The 15,878-nt window shown below is 47.6% G+C and overlaps 1 protein-coding gene across 6 annotated transcripts in view; it reads left to right on the plus strand.

The window, feature by feature from the left end:
- Positions 1-15,878, plus strand: part of Ge-1 (Enhancer of mRNA-decapping protein 4 homolog Ge-1) — a 222,399-nt gene that overhangs the window by 195,932 nt on the left and 10,589 nt on the right. For all 6 annotated transcript variants that reach the window (XM_055063694.1, XM_055063698.2, XM_055063697.1 and 3 more), the window contains 3 exons: positions 1,263-1,428; positions 14,448-14,664; positions 14,764-14,962. In XM_055063694.1, the coding sequence (XP_054919669.1) occupies positions 1,263-1,428; positions 14,448-14,664; positions 14,764-14,962 (582 nt within the window). The remainder of the gene's footprint in view (positions 1-1,262; positions 1,429-14,447; positions 14,665-14,763; positions 14,963-15,878) is intronic.

A 15,878-nucleotide genomic window follows, 5' to 3' on the forward strand; every position in this document is an offset into this window, starting at 1 on the left:
AAAACCTCGTTAATACGTAGTTGGCGAGGAACGTGGATCAGGTACACACTGATATACTAATTAACCGAGAATGGCCGATGAGCGGGTATAGACATACTGGTCCCCCAAAAAATGCGTTCTCACTCAGACACACACACAAAGGTTTATTTGTGAACAGCTAGCAAAAAAAAAAAATCAAATTTTCACTTGCCGTTGTGGCGGCCTTGCACTGACGACGGCATCCACAGACTCAGCAAGGGCGCGAGCCAGTTTCTCCATCAGGGCCCACTTCTCTGTGAACGCCCTCATGACGATCAATGCACTAGCTGCGTCAGATACAGAACGGGCGTCGTCCACGTCGTCATCCATGACGACAACATGGAAGCGCTAGTAGCTATGGGAAGGAAAAACATAATGGCTACTCTCTCTCTCCCTCTCCTTTTTTTCTTTTCACCTTCTCTCTCTCTTTTGTAATGTCACTACTGGTCGTTATTGCAGTCTGGGAAAGGTTGATGCACCGCAATTTCGCTATACAGTCGAACGTCCTTATTACGAAGTGATTGGTGCCTCCAGAATCATTCGTTATACAGGTAACTTCGTTATAAAGCTCGTGCCGCACAGGTCGCAATATAACCGGGAAATAATTCTTGCTTCGTTATACATGTCATTTCGTTATAGAGGTGCTCAATTGTATATGGTATGCATGCACAACATTTTGCAGATTCCATGCTTGTATATGCTGAAAAACATGAAGTAAATACTACACGCCAACCATTTGGCATGCATTAGGAGTATGGCTGAAAGGTCAGCCAATACATTAGGTTGAATGGCAACAGGGCGGGGGATTCATCTATATTTAACTATATTTAAGCCTATATTTAACTATATTTAAACCGGAATTACTTATTAAGTGGGTACATATTACTTGCTTATTACTTACTGTTACTTACTACTAGTACTATATTACTACTATATAATTACTTGCATGCAAAGGTTGTGGGTTCGGTTCCCACCTGCGGCAAGTTGTTTTTTCATCAACTTTAATTTCCATTAATTTATCGTTTCTTTATTTGATTTATTAAGCACAAGTAATTTCCCCTGTGTTGTCCTTGGTGTCAGTGTTTGTTGGCTTCTACTGATATGACTAATAAAAATCGAGCCCCTCGGTTAACCCTCTTTCTTCTCGTTTATTGCTCCCTTTAAGTCACTTTGATAAGTTGTGCATGTTTTCTGCCATTCATTCAATGCCAAGCCCCCTCTAAACATTTTTTGCTGTTCTTTAGGTGATGGCTGATACAGTAGCTCAAGCCATCAGTGCTTCAGTACAGTCACACGTGCAAGGGACATGTCGAGAGATTATGCAAAACACCCTTATGCCATCACTTGACCGCATCTGTCAAAACCTGTTCCTTCAGCTCAACGAGACCTTTCAGAAGGGCACCCGTGAGTGTAAGTATTGTAAATCTCACTAATCTCAGCTTTTTTGGCTTAATGTAAGGCTGTAAAGCACCATTTGTAATGTATTTGCTTTAATATTTTTCTCCTTGTCGTGTGTACACATGTTTGGCAGTGAGTGTTGGATTGGGTGCCATCACATGATGCCTCCCTCTAACCTTGTGTGCACGTGTCCTATTTTAAACAGTATTGAAATGAGGTCCAGTTTAGAAGTGTGCCTGTCTGTATTTCTGCAGATTGCATATGTAAATACAGTGTTGTACAAGCATGAGTCTGATGTATCGACATGGTAGGCTGTGCTAACGAGGTACAGTTAAGCCCACTTCTAACAGTCCCAGTTCTCTATTACAATTGCTCTGTTCTTACAGACAAATTTAGAATGGCGGTTGTAATCATTATAAGAACAAAAGATAGTGCAGGCTTCTCTGTGAGATTAGTAACAACATAGTTTCATTTGCACAGAAGGTTTCGCTTTTTTTTTCTTACTTTATTTTTCTCAATTCTGTTAGTTGAGACACCCTACATAGCCTTCAACATGCATAACCATGAATGATTGTAGTTGTCAAGCTGCACATATTTTTTTTATTGAGGTAAGAAACAGTGTGCCCATAGCAGGCCTCTACGCCATGTTATTGCAAGATATCTTTTGTTTTGTTGTTTAGGCACATCGCATCGTTACACACTAATGAACCAGTAATGATGCTGAATTCACTGGTGGATGGATAGTGGTAATGAAGCTTTAACTTGGTGCTTGAAGTTCCATCTGTGAAATAACTTGCATAAAATGGTAGTTTGCTCTCGTCTTCATAAACATGCAATCACCTAATGTAGGCTATACCTTCTGTAGTTTGAATTGCAGTTTGTGAAATGCTGGAAGGTGCACCAAGCATGGAAAAGGCTGTGACTACCAGCACTGTTTGCAATGGTTTCAGTGGTGGCATGCAATAGCTTCTTAGTGCTCGTAGCATAACTTAGGAACCCTTACAAAGTTTGGGTATTTCAGACAAGCATGGTGCGTAGCTCATGCGGTGGTGATTGTGTGTGCAAAGTGTGAAATAGCTGCACGGTGCAAAAACCTCTGAAGTTTCACACAGAAGCAGTGTACCTTTTTTCTTGAAGAAACCCTGTGTCCAGCAAGAGGACCTATGTTACACGTACGAATGCCTCTACATAGGATGCACTGCCTGGAGCATCCCCGATGATGGCATGTGACCTCAGTAAATTTTTCAATGCAGAATGCTCAGTACATGTACTCAAATCTCGATATAACGAATCTAATGGGACCGCCGAAAATTGTTATAGTGAAAGTCCCAAAATGAACCATGTCTTCTTCCTTCGTCCGTCGTTTTATTTGGCACCTTCATTGTAAACATGTATAACCAGCTCGCCCACCAGCACGTGCTCCGTACATCAACCCATCAGTTCATAAGTTGTCACCGTTTGAGCTATCTACGAAAACACTGTTGGCTCTTGGCCTGCGCTGTTGCTATTTTCTATAGATTCCGCTGCCAAGCACCAATGAAGCAACGTATAATAAGAGTGATGTGCACAAAGCAGACGTTGACGCTGAGAAAACTACTGACAAAAAGGAAGCTCCATGTCGCCTCCAAAGTGCAATGTTTCTTGTTTGTTAAGCATGAAATGCTTTTAGCTCTTGTTGTTGGCGGCCTTCAAGAGACCTTGAGCCAAAAGCCAGAGCCGTTATCCGTGCACTCAAGACGAGAACAGAGCGAGAACAAAATGAGAACGTCTGGGCGTCATTGTGAGAACAAAACGAGATCGTTTGAGCAACCAGTCAAAACTTCAGAAAATGCAGTCTCTGGCCCCCAACCCTTTGTACAGGACCGCTTCACTTACGCTAGTTACTGCCCAAACAAGTTACAAAAATATTGCTTCCAATTTCTTTCTAATGTTTATTGACAATACCGTAAAAACCCGCATATAATATGAGGTTTTCCCCCCTATTATTAGCATCCCAAATTTTCGCTTCGTACTATACGCGGATCCGAACAAAAATTTCAGTCAGAAATTTGGGCTAGAAGTTTCGGTTTCGTATTGCTGCGTGGCTACAGTTTGGCTTCCTTATTGCTGCGTGACTACAGCATTGTTTGTTTATTGTTGGGTGCGCACCTTGGCAGCATGTGCAAACCACGCTTCGCGAAGTGCATCTCTTTCTAATTCGGCATTGAAGGACCAAGATTTCCGGACCTTTTAAACAGTACAGTGAAACCTCGTTAAACCGTAGTCGGCCGGAGCTCGGAAAAAGTACATACTAAACGGTAGTACTGTTTAACCGAAATAGCATGAGATCGCCCACTTACCTGTCGAAAACGGAACTCAGAGAGAGTGCGATGAAAGGGGAAAAAACATGCAGTATTTATGCACTTCGCGCGACATAAAGTGTTATTTTCGTTTGATGCCGCGGCGGCCTAGCATGACGACAGCGGCCTCAAACTTACTGAAGCTGCGTGTCAGCTTCTCAGCCAGCCCCCTCCTCTCGGCAAGCACTCGCACGGCAGATTCCTCGTTGCCGTTACGTATTCTCCACGCACGCGCGCAGTAGTGCTGCATAAGTCCCGGGGCGGCTTTTTCATTGCCGGGTGCCGGAGTTCGGAAAACTTTTGGTTTGGAATAGTTACATTATCGCGCCCCTGTTCTCGTTGCGACGATTGCATTCATGAGGCTGACGTAGCGCGCAGCTTATGCCACTGTCGGGCCTGAATCGCCCGTGCTGTCGCTTTTCGCGTGTCCTCATCACTGTCACTAGTCGACACTTCGGCAACAACAGAGGCAACGATGGCGAAAAGTCGAACCTCGTAGCCGACATCTCTTCACGGTCGCAGCAGCGCTGCCGAGCAACTTCGCATTCCAAATGCCACACACTGTAGTCAACAGCGGATCCATGTCGCGGGCAAGCGCCGACTTCTTCGTGTCACGTTCGATAGCACGGACGATGTCTAATTTTTCTTCTATGCTGAGCACCCGGCGTCTTTTTTATCCGAGCTTCGGCATGACGCGAGTCCCCGCTTGCACGACGCCACAACGCTCTCTGGCACGACGTCGAAATGATGTTGATGTTGATGCGGCTTCACATGCAAACGCACAGGGCGTTTGGAGGCCGTTGTACCGATCTCTGAGGCTCGTTGTTCTGCTGGGCCGCCCGATGGAGACGACGCACCGCCGTGTTCGCGCGACGAAAAGTGGAAATGCTACGTTTTAACCAATGCGTACGCAATAAGCTGGTACGGTTTATGCGGATACAAAATACATTATGTTCAATGGCCACTGAGTCGGGGAATTGACTTTACTACTTTTAAACCGAAACTACTGTTTAAGCGGGTACAGTTTAACAAGGTTTTACTGTACTTGGCTGCTTTCAAGAGAAAGGTTATTTTAGCCGCACAGGACATTGGCAACAGTGCAGCGGGGAGGCAGCTTGGCGTCACAGGCAAGCATTCACAGATGGCATAGACGGAAGGAAGCCCTCTTCCCGTGCAGCAAAACGCGAACAAGCTTTTGCGGCCCGAAGAGTGGGACATTCCCGGAAATCGAACTCACCCTGACGGAGCTCGCCCATCAACAGCGAGCCGCACATCTAGCTTTGAGTGTGGAGCTTATGCAGGCAAAAGCTAAGGAGCTTGCAAGAGAAAAAGGGCTACCGAGCTCCGCCTTCAAAGCGAGCAAGCACTGAATTTATCGCTACATGTGCCGAACTTCGATTTCGCAAAAGCTGCCCGAATCGTTCGAAGAGCGGCTTGTTGCTTTCCAGCGCCACATTATTTCGCTGCGCGAGTCCAAGAACTTCCAGCTAGGGCAAATCGGCAGTGCTGACCAAACGCCGGTTTATCTGGACATGCCATCGCCCCTCACCGTGCACGAAAAGTCCGTCTGGTCTAGGCGGCCGGGCGCACTGTTGTCGTTCTTGTCCATCTTCGTGCTGGACGCGTTTCGTTGCCATTTGGCCGACTCAGTGAAGAGGCTTTTGCGTGAATCCAGCACTGAACTCGTCGTCATCCCGGGTGGGATGACGTCTCAGCTGCAGCCTTTAGATGTTTGCGTAAACAAGCCGTTCAAAGACGCTGTCAAGTGGTGTTTTGCAGATTGGATGCACTCAGGTAAGCCTGCAGTGATGCCGATCGGGCGGTTGAAGCGGGCTTCGCCAGCCATGCTATACAAGTGGATTGTGGACCCATGGGCCAGCATTCAAGAAGTGCGGCATCTTGAACGCACTCAGTGGCACAGAGGATGAGTACCTCTGGGAAGATATGTCCGACAAGGAACTATCCGGAGAGAGCGCAGCTGAGGAAGACAGCAGTTGAGGTGCGGAGCACAACTTAAATAAATGTTTTCCTATAGTTTTCCTAACTCGTATTATATGCAGGTTTTTACGGTATTACTCAAGCTGTAACTTCTAGTATGCTGAAATTTTATTTCTAATTTCCGATAGCGATGTTCAAAAGGCAGGTACATAGCACCATATACCGTATTTACACGATTGCAGGTCGACCTATCTTTTAGAATTTGAAAATCTGAAGTGTGTGTGGGGGGGGAGGTCGATTTGCAATCGAACTAAAGACATGGCACCGCCAAAAAAGCGAGATCAACGAGAGCTACAACGTTCTTACAGTTTTATGTTTGCTCTATGGCCCTACCCGTAGCTTTTCGCTATGCCGCGTGTTTGTTCGCTTTGCGGAAGGGTTTTTCAACATTTTTTAGAGTTTTACAGTGCACACAACACTCTTGGGGGTGTGTCGATAGTTGATGGAAGCACCGCTATTCCATTCGCGGCGGAGCTTGCGAGGAGGATCGGTAGTTCATGGAAGAGCAGGCACCGCTTACATGTTCCTCTTTCCCTTTCTCTATGCTCTTAGTTTGACCAAAGGCATTGGTTTGACGCGTTGGACTTGACTGCCGGCTACGTGCTACTTCCATGCTTCCTCCGTCATCATGAGTGCTCCAGGCCCGCTAATCATTCGCCACTCGTTCACAGCAGAGAGGTCTGCCATCCTTTACGCCGAAGAAACAAATCACTGCGCAGTGGGCCACAATTTCGGTGTTTCTGGATGGGTGGTGCGAGAGTGGAGACTGCAGCGAAGCGAAATTTTCACCTTTAATGGCAAGTGAGGAATTTCCCACGTGCCAAAGTCTGGACGCTTTCCGGAGCTGTAGGCCGAGCTGCCAGCTGTAGGTCCCTGCCCGTGAAGTGCGACATGGTCATGAAACAAGCCTGGATCTTCGCCTTTTAAGGACCTGCTCCACCGTGATTACAACGAGTGGCTGGCAGCAGAAGACCGCGAACTTACGCCAACTGGACCTGTGAAAAGAGCCTCCCTGACAACTGTGTGTGATTGGGTGCATTAGTCGTTTGCCAAATGTGCATTTTCGCTGGACGACGACGCATTGTAGGACCGTAGCAGCGATGCCATTGCCAGCGCTAGTGAAGACGAGTAGTCCAGTGACCATGTCAGCTACTACAGTAAAAGCTCGTTAATTTGGCCCTCGTTAATTTGGAAATTCAGTTAATTCGGACACGCTGTCTGGTCCCGTCAAACATGTACATAACCCTATGGCACGAAACTCCCGTTAATTCGGACATATCTGGTCGTACTTCTGTTAATTCGGACAGCTTGCGGAGCTCAGAGGCACGTGAGGCATTTAGGATTGGGTGGCACTAGGGGGTGTTCAAATCGCACCGCCAGCGATGGCGTCTCTGATTAGCGTGCGCCGATCTCAAAGGCCATACTTGCATGTGCTGGGAGTGCCGAAAGGCCTGAAATACGTCAAGGCCACCATGTTTATTTTGTTGCTATATAATAGACAAACCTATGTCTCAAAAAACATGGGAGCAATGATGTACTTCTGGCTTTGCAGTTGCTTTTGGCGCTTGGCACTACCTCTGCATCGCTATGGTTATCAGCACGGTAGTTATCTGTCTATGCTAGCAACCCTAATCTATACATACATGTTTTTTTCTTTGTACACACGTATTGCTGTCCGCCATTTCCGACGTTATCTTTTGCTTGTGCAGTTGTGTGGTTGCGGAGTTGCGCAGTTTTTTTTTCGTTGTTGTTTTTATCGTGTTTATCAATTTGCGTCAGGTGCGTGTGCGAGGACGGCGAAACTTTTTTTTGTGTGTGTGTGTGTGTGAAATTTTGTTTGCGCTTTTCTTTTTTCCATTTATACTTTGTTTTTTCTTGACATCATGCTTGTACCTATCGCTTCGTTACCACGCCTAGCTGCGCCACCATGTGCTCTCATGCCCCACCAAAGTGGGCGAAGTATGAGGCGAAGGATTTGGCAGCGAAAGTAGAAATATTGAAAGCCGTGAAGGCAGCGGTGCCTCGGGAGGTCATAATGAGTAAATTCAATGTGAAGAGAAGCACGCTCAGCACGTACGTGAAAAATGAAGTGGAGATTCTTCAGGCGTACGACAGCGACAAGTTCGCTGACAACAGGAAGAGACTGCGAACAGCAGCGCACCCGAAACTTGAAGAAGCATTGTTAAGATGGATTGCCGATTTGCGCGACGCACAGCTGCCTTTGAGTGGCCCCCTTATCTGTGCGGAGGCCGAAAAGTACGTGCTGAAGCTCAGCATCAAAGCCTTTAAGGCATCGGAAGGCTGGATCGACCGATTCAGGAAAAGACACAGCCTGGTCTTCCAAAGCGTGTGCGGCGAGAAAGGGGCTGTGAATAAAAGTGTTCTCGAAGATTACCTGCATGCCTAGCCGATTATGATGCCTGCGACATTTTTAATGCAGATGAGACAGCCCTCTTCTACAAAACCCTGCCGGATAAAACCATCACATTTAAGGGGGACCCTTGCGTTGGCGGTAAACGAAGCAAGGACAGAGTAACAGTTTTGCTGGCTGCCAACAAGACTGGCACAGAGCGGCTACCGCTGTTGATAATCAGCAAAGCAGACAAGCCGAGATGCTTCAAAAGCATAAAGAAACTTCCCGTAGACTATCACTCGAATCGAAAGGTGTGGATGGCCTCAGCAATGTTTCAGGCCTGGCTCCGCAAACTGGACCGCCGCTTTTGTGCAAAATCGTGCCAAGCGCTAATTGTTCTAGATAACTGTAGTGCGCACAATAATGTGTCGGGGCTGACAAACATACAGCTGCTTTTTTTGCCGCGTAACACAACCGCTTCCCTGCAGCCTCTGGATCAGGGAATTATTCAGTATGTGAAAGGCCGATACAGAAGACAAGTGCTTGAGTGCATGTTGCTATGTGTGGAGTCAAAGAGAAAATATGATGTAATTCTGCTCAGTGCAGTGCACATGGTGGCGCATGTGTGGAGAAACACGCCGCCCGCAGCAGTTGCGAACTGCTTCTGACACAATGGCTTTGTCCGTGACAGTGATTCTTTGGAAGCCGGGGATGCGGATGTTAACCAAAACGCCGAGGAAGATGACAGTCGCTTCAACAGACTTGTGCCTTTGGACGTCCCACTGGACGAATGCATCCACATCGATAGTGACGTTGCCGTTGCCGGTCACCTCAGCGATGACGAAATACTGGATGTACTAGGCGACGAAGAGCCCGTCTCTGATAGCAAAAATGCACCTGTCATGGATGAGTGTGAAGTGCCGCGCCGCACTGCTAAAGAGGCCGATGACGCCCTTAAAGTTTTGGAGGACACCCGTGTCGTTTCTCCCGACAGTCTGCCCGGACTGCACCACCTACAAGAACTCCAAAAAATCGTGCTTTCCGTGCAACTTTCTCTCACGCAACAATAACCAGTTATTTCATGAAGTAAGGTATGTTGATGTTTTAGGCATTTTTTGAGTTATTAGTGTAGAAACCTCGTTAATTCGAACATTTTCGCATCGCCTCAAAAGATGGCGCCATGCTGCATGACCAAGCTGGCAGCATGCGGCACGCCGCGGATAGTTGTTTTGCCGAGACAAGACGACACTTGCAATGAGGTTCAGAGCACTACGCCCATTTTAAGATTGTGGCTAGTATCCTCTCCTACCAAACTGCTTTGCCGGTAGCCATTTCATGCTTACATCTATTCTTGATTAGGAAAGAGCCAGCAGTTTTTTTTTTTTTTTTTTTTTTTTTTTTTTTTTTTTTTTTCCACATTCCTTGCCATGGACACTTGTCTCACTCAAATCAGACACCTCAACTATTCCAAACCGCAAGTGTGCTGTGGGGTTTCTAATCCGTGCTCTTGGGACAAAGGAACGACAACACAGTAGTGCAAACAATCACAAGGGCATTTATTGCACCTTTCATAGATCAATGCCTGCTAGCCGAGTTGCTATCCACAAAACATGCCGATGGGCGCGCGACAAATTTAGAAGTCCGACTCACCGCGACCGGATAACGAGCGAATATGTTCGCCCCATGCTGGATCCCAACGCCTGGTCGTTCGCGCGTACGGTCATGCGAACGGTGGCGCGTTTGAAGGCAGGCCACGCGAGGCGGTCTCGCAGAAGCATGGATCAGTGCGCGCGCGGGACGTCCGTGGCACTCGCCGATCAGCCGCCCAAGAGAGAGTGCCTTGTGTTTCCCGCACCCAAGTAACCCCGCCGCCTGTAGGTGGCGTTAGCAGCGCAACACTCGCGCCATCTCTCGCACTGCGCTTCAACCACTCCGACCGCCGCGGGCGCCAGGCCACGCGGCGAAACCGCACTGCAGGAGACTGGAGCTATGCGGGAAAACAAGATCTCAGGGGACGCGTGAGAGTCGCGCATTCCCACATAGCATAAACAACATCATCTGGAAAGAGTGCAAAATGTGACTGTGTGGTGTCCCCGTGAATACAGAGGTTACATTTCTCCACGCGCGTAGCTAGTATGGTCACAGAAAGAAGCGTGAAAGAAAGAAGCATGCGCAGAAAGAAGGCCGAAGGAAGGAAGAGATGCGCCTCTGTTGCTAGGCAACACTTTTCTGTGTGGAGCATGCGCTCGCAAAACCCAATGCATCTTCGCCTCCACAATAGATTTAAAAGAAATTATCTCCTGCTTTTTTTTGTCTCTGGTTTTCCAAACCCATGCACCATGGCGTTCGCTTTCTGCGCCTTGTCGTCCGCTAGCCTACTGTTTTAATTGCCGTGAAGGATACACACAAAGTTAAGAATCCCAAGATTTCTTAGTATTAGTTAGTAATACTGAGGCGTTGTTACATGACACGGAAACTGAATAACGGTCGTTATTCTGAAAAGTTTGGGATTCTGAAGGTGGTGGTGGTGGTGATGTTGAAGCAGGCGGGGTTAGCCTGGCATACATAGACGGCAATTGTTCCGCCTGATCCTCCTTCGAATTGAGATCAGGGTTGTGTCACTAGGTGTCGATGAGCCCCGTGTCTCGCAGGAAGGCTATCAGCTGTCGTTGCACCCTCTTCCTGAATGCCGCGGGCCCTCCGGGGAAAACGTCTTCAAAGGTCCTGTGCGTGAGACCGCTCTTTTGTAGGTTGTCGACCATCGCTTTTCTTTCTGTGTCAAACAGCGGGCATAGCCAAATGAAATGTTCGATGCCGCCAATGTCGCCACAGAAAACACAGAGTGGGGAAGCGCGAAGCCCAGTCTTGAATAACCAAGCTGGGGTGTACGCGGAGTCGGTCCTGATGCGGTATAAAAGCGTCGCTTGTTCGCGTGTAAATCCATGAGTCACACAGGATTCGTGTGGATTCTTGTGCATCTCTCTAAAGTGAAGGCGGATTGCACCCTGAGGGTTTTGAAAAGCTTTTGGAGCTTTCACTTTTGGGACACATGTCAGCGCTAGGCGTGCAAGGGCGTCAGCTTCCTCGTTTCCATCAATTCCTACGTGTGATGGAATCCACTGAAACCTTAAGTTAAATCCTTTGCTCGTTCGGTCGTCAATCAGTGCCAGAGACTGCCTTGTAAATTTTTCTAGAGGTAGGCCTCGATGTAATCTCTGTAATGCTGACTTGGAATCCGTCAGCACCACGACATCTCGTGCAGAAAAGGCCCGTAGTTTCCGCAAAGCCGCAGTGATTGTGGCGCTTTCTACTGTTGTAGAGGAAACTACGTGATCCAGTCGGCCAGACCATGACACATCAAGGGATGGTATGCAGAATGCCACTGCACAGCTAGCTGTTTGTGCGCACACCGAACCGTCTGTGTACGCTTGTAGATGGCTTTGAAACACAGTGCTCAAGTGGTCCAGCACAATAAACTTTGCTTCGGCAGTTGAAATGATGCGTTTCGTCGGTAGGTGAGGTACATTGAGGCTGCAGGTAATGTCCGAAAAAGACCATGGCGGGTCAAGGCGACTTCGTTTAGGCCAGTCCAATCCTAAAAATCGGAAGGTGTTCAGTGCTGCATGGAAATGTGAGCGAGTTCTTGCTCTTAGCCGCCGGGGAAGGGCTGTGCCCGCGCGTGACTCGCCCAGCCTTAATAGCTGTGTCAGCAAGGCCTGAGGTGCCAAGAGACGGAGTGGAAGAGACTCTGCCTCATTAGTGACTTTCTTGTTTGAAGCCACCGTTGGAACTCCTATCGCCAAGTGAAGTCCCTTTCTGTGCACTGCCTCCAAGCGCTCGAATCGACTCGATGACGGTGATATCAGAGGGGGAGCTGATAGAGAAAGTCGAGAGCAGCTTTATTGAAGTACCTGCAAACTATGCCTATTCGTCATCCTCACTACTGATGTCGCCGTCGCTGTCGTCATCACAGCTGGACTCCTCTTTGTGACTAGTTGTTTCCCACAACAGATCGTCCTCACTTCCGTCGAGGGCATTTGAAATAGAACATTTCTTAAATGCGCGGTGGACTGTTTCATGAGGCAGCCTGTACCAAGCAGCTGAAACCCACTGGGCAACAGTAGATGCACTCAGGCGTTTCAGTCTCCCTGCAGGTGTTGAGGTAGATCCACATTCAATCCAGTCCTAATACAGCTGCCGCAAGCGATCCTTGAACGGCTTGTTCAAGCAAACATCCAAGGGCTGAAGAATGGACGTCATTCCACCCGGTATAACAACCAAATGCGTTCGGTCACGCTGCAGCTTTTCTTTCACGCCGGGTGTGAGGTGACCTCGAAAAGAATCCAGCACCAATATTGATTCTGGATGCAGCAATGCACCTGGCCTTCGGTCCCAAACGCTGGAAATGCAATCTACGACGAGTCCCGAGTCTATCCAGCCTTTTTCATGGCAGCGTACGACAACATTGTTCGGAAATTTTTCTTTCTGGATAGTCTTCCGGCGAAAAATTATGAAGGGAGGGAGCTTGCGACCATCAGCCAAACATGCGAGCATAACTGTTATCCGATTCTTTTCGTTTTCAGTGCTTCTAATCCAAACTTCGTGTTCACCAGACTTGTGCATAATCCAAACTTCGTGTTCACCAGACTTGTGCACTGTCCTAACCATTGGCATATCAAGGTACACGGGGGTTTGGTCCGCATTCCCGATGTGTCCAAGTGGCATGTTGGTAGAGCGGCGGAGATCAATGACATACCGCTGAAACGCGAGAAGTTTCGACTCTGAAGTCCTCAGGTAGTTTCTGACAAATCGAGGTAGTGCGTTGAAGGGAAAAGCTCGCCCTTCGCATGAACTTCTGTATCCAGCTGCACGATGCCTTGAATTGGTTTGGGGCCAAACCCGCATCTCATGCAAGTTCACGTGCTTTGCACTGAAGCATTTCAATGCTCACACCAAGAAGCCGGGAGCGTTGTTCACCTACAAAGTCCGCAAGACGACGCTCCAAATCCAGGAAGCGGCCTTTCTTGGGCCCACGGACACCTTTTCTTTGACTGTTGCAACTGAACAACTCCTGGCGATGCTTCCTCCATCCCCTTATCATTGATTCGTTGATATCCAGGCTTCTTGTGGCCGCTGAGTTAGCGACTTTTTCGGCGAGTAGAATAGCGTTGCGCTTGAAGCCAGCGGTATACTGAGCGCGATAGCACGCCATTTTGGATGTAGGCACATTAAGCAGGCAGGAACACACCAACGTGTCGAAGCACAGACCATGCGGCTACGCACTGCCTGAGGAGTCGGTGGCGTAGGTCACGTGGTACTATCATGGAAACAAGTGTCCAGGACTCGCCGCCAGTGGCCCAAGCGGACCGCTACATCACTAGAATAAAAAAAGGCGCGTCCATTTCGCGCACCAAGGGGCGCTCGTTGTAAAATCACCTAGTAGTGAGAAAAAGGCGCGTCCGTTTCGCGCGCCACTCGTTCGACACTCACGAGCGCATTTGGTCCTTCCAAGGTGACTCGTTGCTGGCGTGCTCTCGTTGGTGTCGTCTGCTCTGCCTTTTTCGCGTTTGCACCGCATTCGCGACTCGCCCTGGCCGTGGTTCGCGTATTGGTTGACCACTGAATTTAAAGCGTGCGACTTTGAAGGAGCAGGTCAATCGACACGCATGTAAATGCGGCACATTAAGCGAGCTTAATAATGAGTGTTTGGTGCCTTTCTTAGCATTTTTATGCCTAGTATTCGAATGTAATGCGGGGGGTGACTTTTCACTTCTGTTTATGGTAAAAAAAACTTGCATTACATTCGGGTAAATACGGTACTTTTACATTGAAACCATAAGAATTCAGCAGGGGATTTCTGAAAAGTTTGTTAATGTGGTGTTCGTAGTAACAAGGTTTCATTGTATTATTGCTCGGAGTGCGCCATGCTGCGAAAAATGAAAAACAAAGAAAGGAGACGGTGGTGCTTGGGACGTAGACGGGCAGCGTGCCTCAGCTGTGGTACGGGACAACTTAGGGAAGAAATGTTGCTTACGAACAGTCATCGATTCAGAGCAAGATAGTTTCTATGTTAGCATTAAAGCCAGCCATTTGGCAGCACGGAAACACAAATTTTCGATTTCTGCCATCTCCTCTAGTAATGGACCATTTTGAAAAATTCTTGCCGTAAAGCTCTCCCTAAACTGTGCGATACATGCAATTTGCAATGGGGCATGGTGAGGGGCCCTTTAAATGTGATAATAAATATAAAGAGCCTGTACTTGCATTCCCATTACCCCTTTCAACCAGTTGTAGTGTTTCTTCAATTTAGAGCTGATGATCCTGTTTATTTTCTTCTACAGTTCTCCATCAAGCCCAGCAGCATATTGATAAACATGGTGAAGCTCGTGCTGCCGAAGCCATGAAGAATGTTGAGTCAAACGTGGACCGCAGTCTACAGATCTTTTTACGTGACCATAAAGCTGCACTGGTGCCTCCAGATTTTCGGGCTTCTCTTGATGAGGCTGTGACAAATTCATTGCATAACCTGAAGGCAGGACTTCTACAAGCATTGGCTGGGTGAGTTTCACTACCTGTGCATCAGGGCCCAGCAGATGTTATTGATTGAAATCAAACAGGACTGCCATGAAAACCATTTTTCAATCTTGTGGCCTGCAGGCAACAGGAGATGCTTGTGAACAATCTGAGGGAAGAGATGCATGGCGCACTGAAAGAGACAGTAGCCGCAGCTGCATCTGAAGGAATAGGAGCTCGCTCTAAAATGAACACACCAGTGCCCGTTGCTGACCCACATCTTGTGCTGCAGCAGATTACTCTACTAGTGCGTCAGGGCCAGTATAATATGGCTTTCCAGCAGGTGAGTCCCGCCACAATGGTGATGGCACTGCAATAAATAATGAACATGGAAATTGTTCTGTGTTTTGTCATTTGGCCATTTGTTACCACTATGCTGTCCATGCTTTGTTCAAGTAAAGTTACATTACTGCACATTCATGACAATCACAGTGGTTTGGAATGATTCGCAAAAGTGAATAAGTGCTGCACAGGTTGTCCTCACTTGACAACAGACCATACATGAAAAACCTTTCTTTCGAAGGGTCATTAAAGATAATTTTAAACTTGGTTTACTTGCTTCCAAAAATCTGAGTCCAGACTTTCTCACTTTGTATTGCATGTTCTATATTCATTTAAAGGAGTACTGACACAAAAATTTGAAGTCGAGATAACTTGTAAGATCGATTTAGGTTGTCACACACACATCGTCTACAGAATATCAGCGGTGAATATAGCTTAGAACATATTTAAAATCAATTTTAAAGTATGTGCACGCAGCCAACCGCAAGACGGAGCACCTCGCGACATTGACATCATGGTGGGGTTGTAAATAACCAAGAAAACGCTACGTCATGTGTCTACGCCATGAATTTTCGTTGGCTGCCATGTGGCTTACATGTGCTCTTCTCCACTGTTGTTTCTTGTTCTAGCTGTTGTACTTGTAGTGGAACGCTCTCCGTGTCGCTGCAACTGCCGTTTTTGTCGTGTCCATCAGGATATTTCCTGCACTATCAGCTTGACTGCGCTGCACTGACCACGCATGAATATATACACGCTACTGGTTAAATACCGTGCAGGCCACAAAGTTCAATGCCGATTTGTTGCGTCTCACCTTTGAATGTGGCCGATGCGAGGGTTTTGTTGAGGTTCGTCCTCGTCATCGCCGGCTGCAATATCCAAGTTGCTAAGTGATTGGCCACGTCTAAAGCGCGAGACAC

This window comes from Dermacentor andersoni, chromosome 1, assembly GCF_023375885.2.
Source record: "Dermacentor andersoni chromosome 1, qqDerAnde1_hic_scaffold, whole genome shotgun sequence".
NCBI lineage: Eukaryota > Metazoa > Arthropoda > Arachnida > Ixodida > Ixodidae > Dermacentor > Dermacentor andersoni.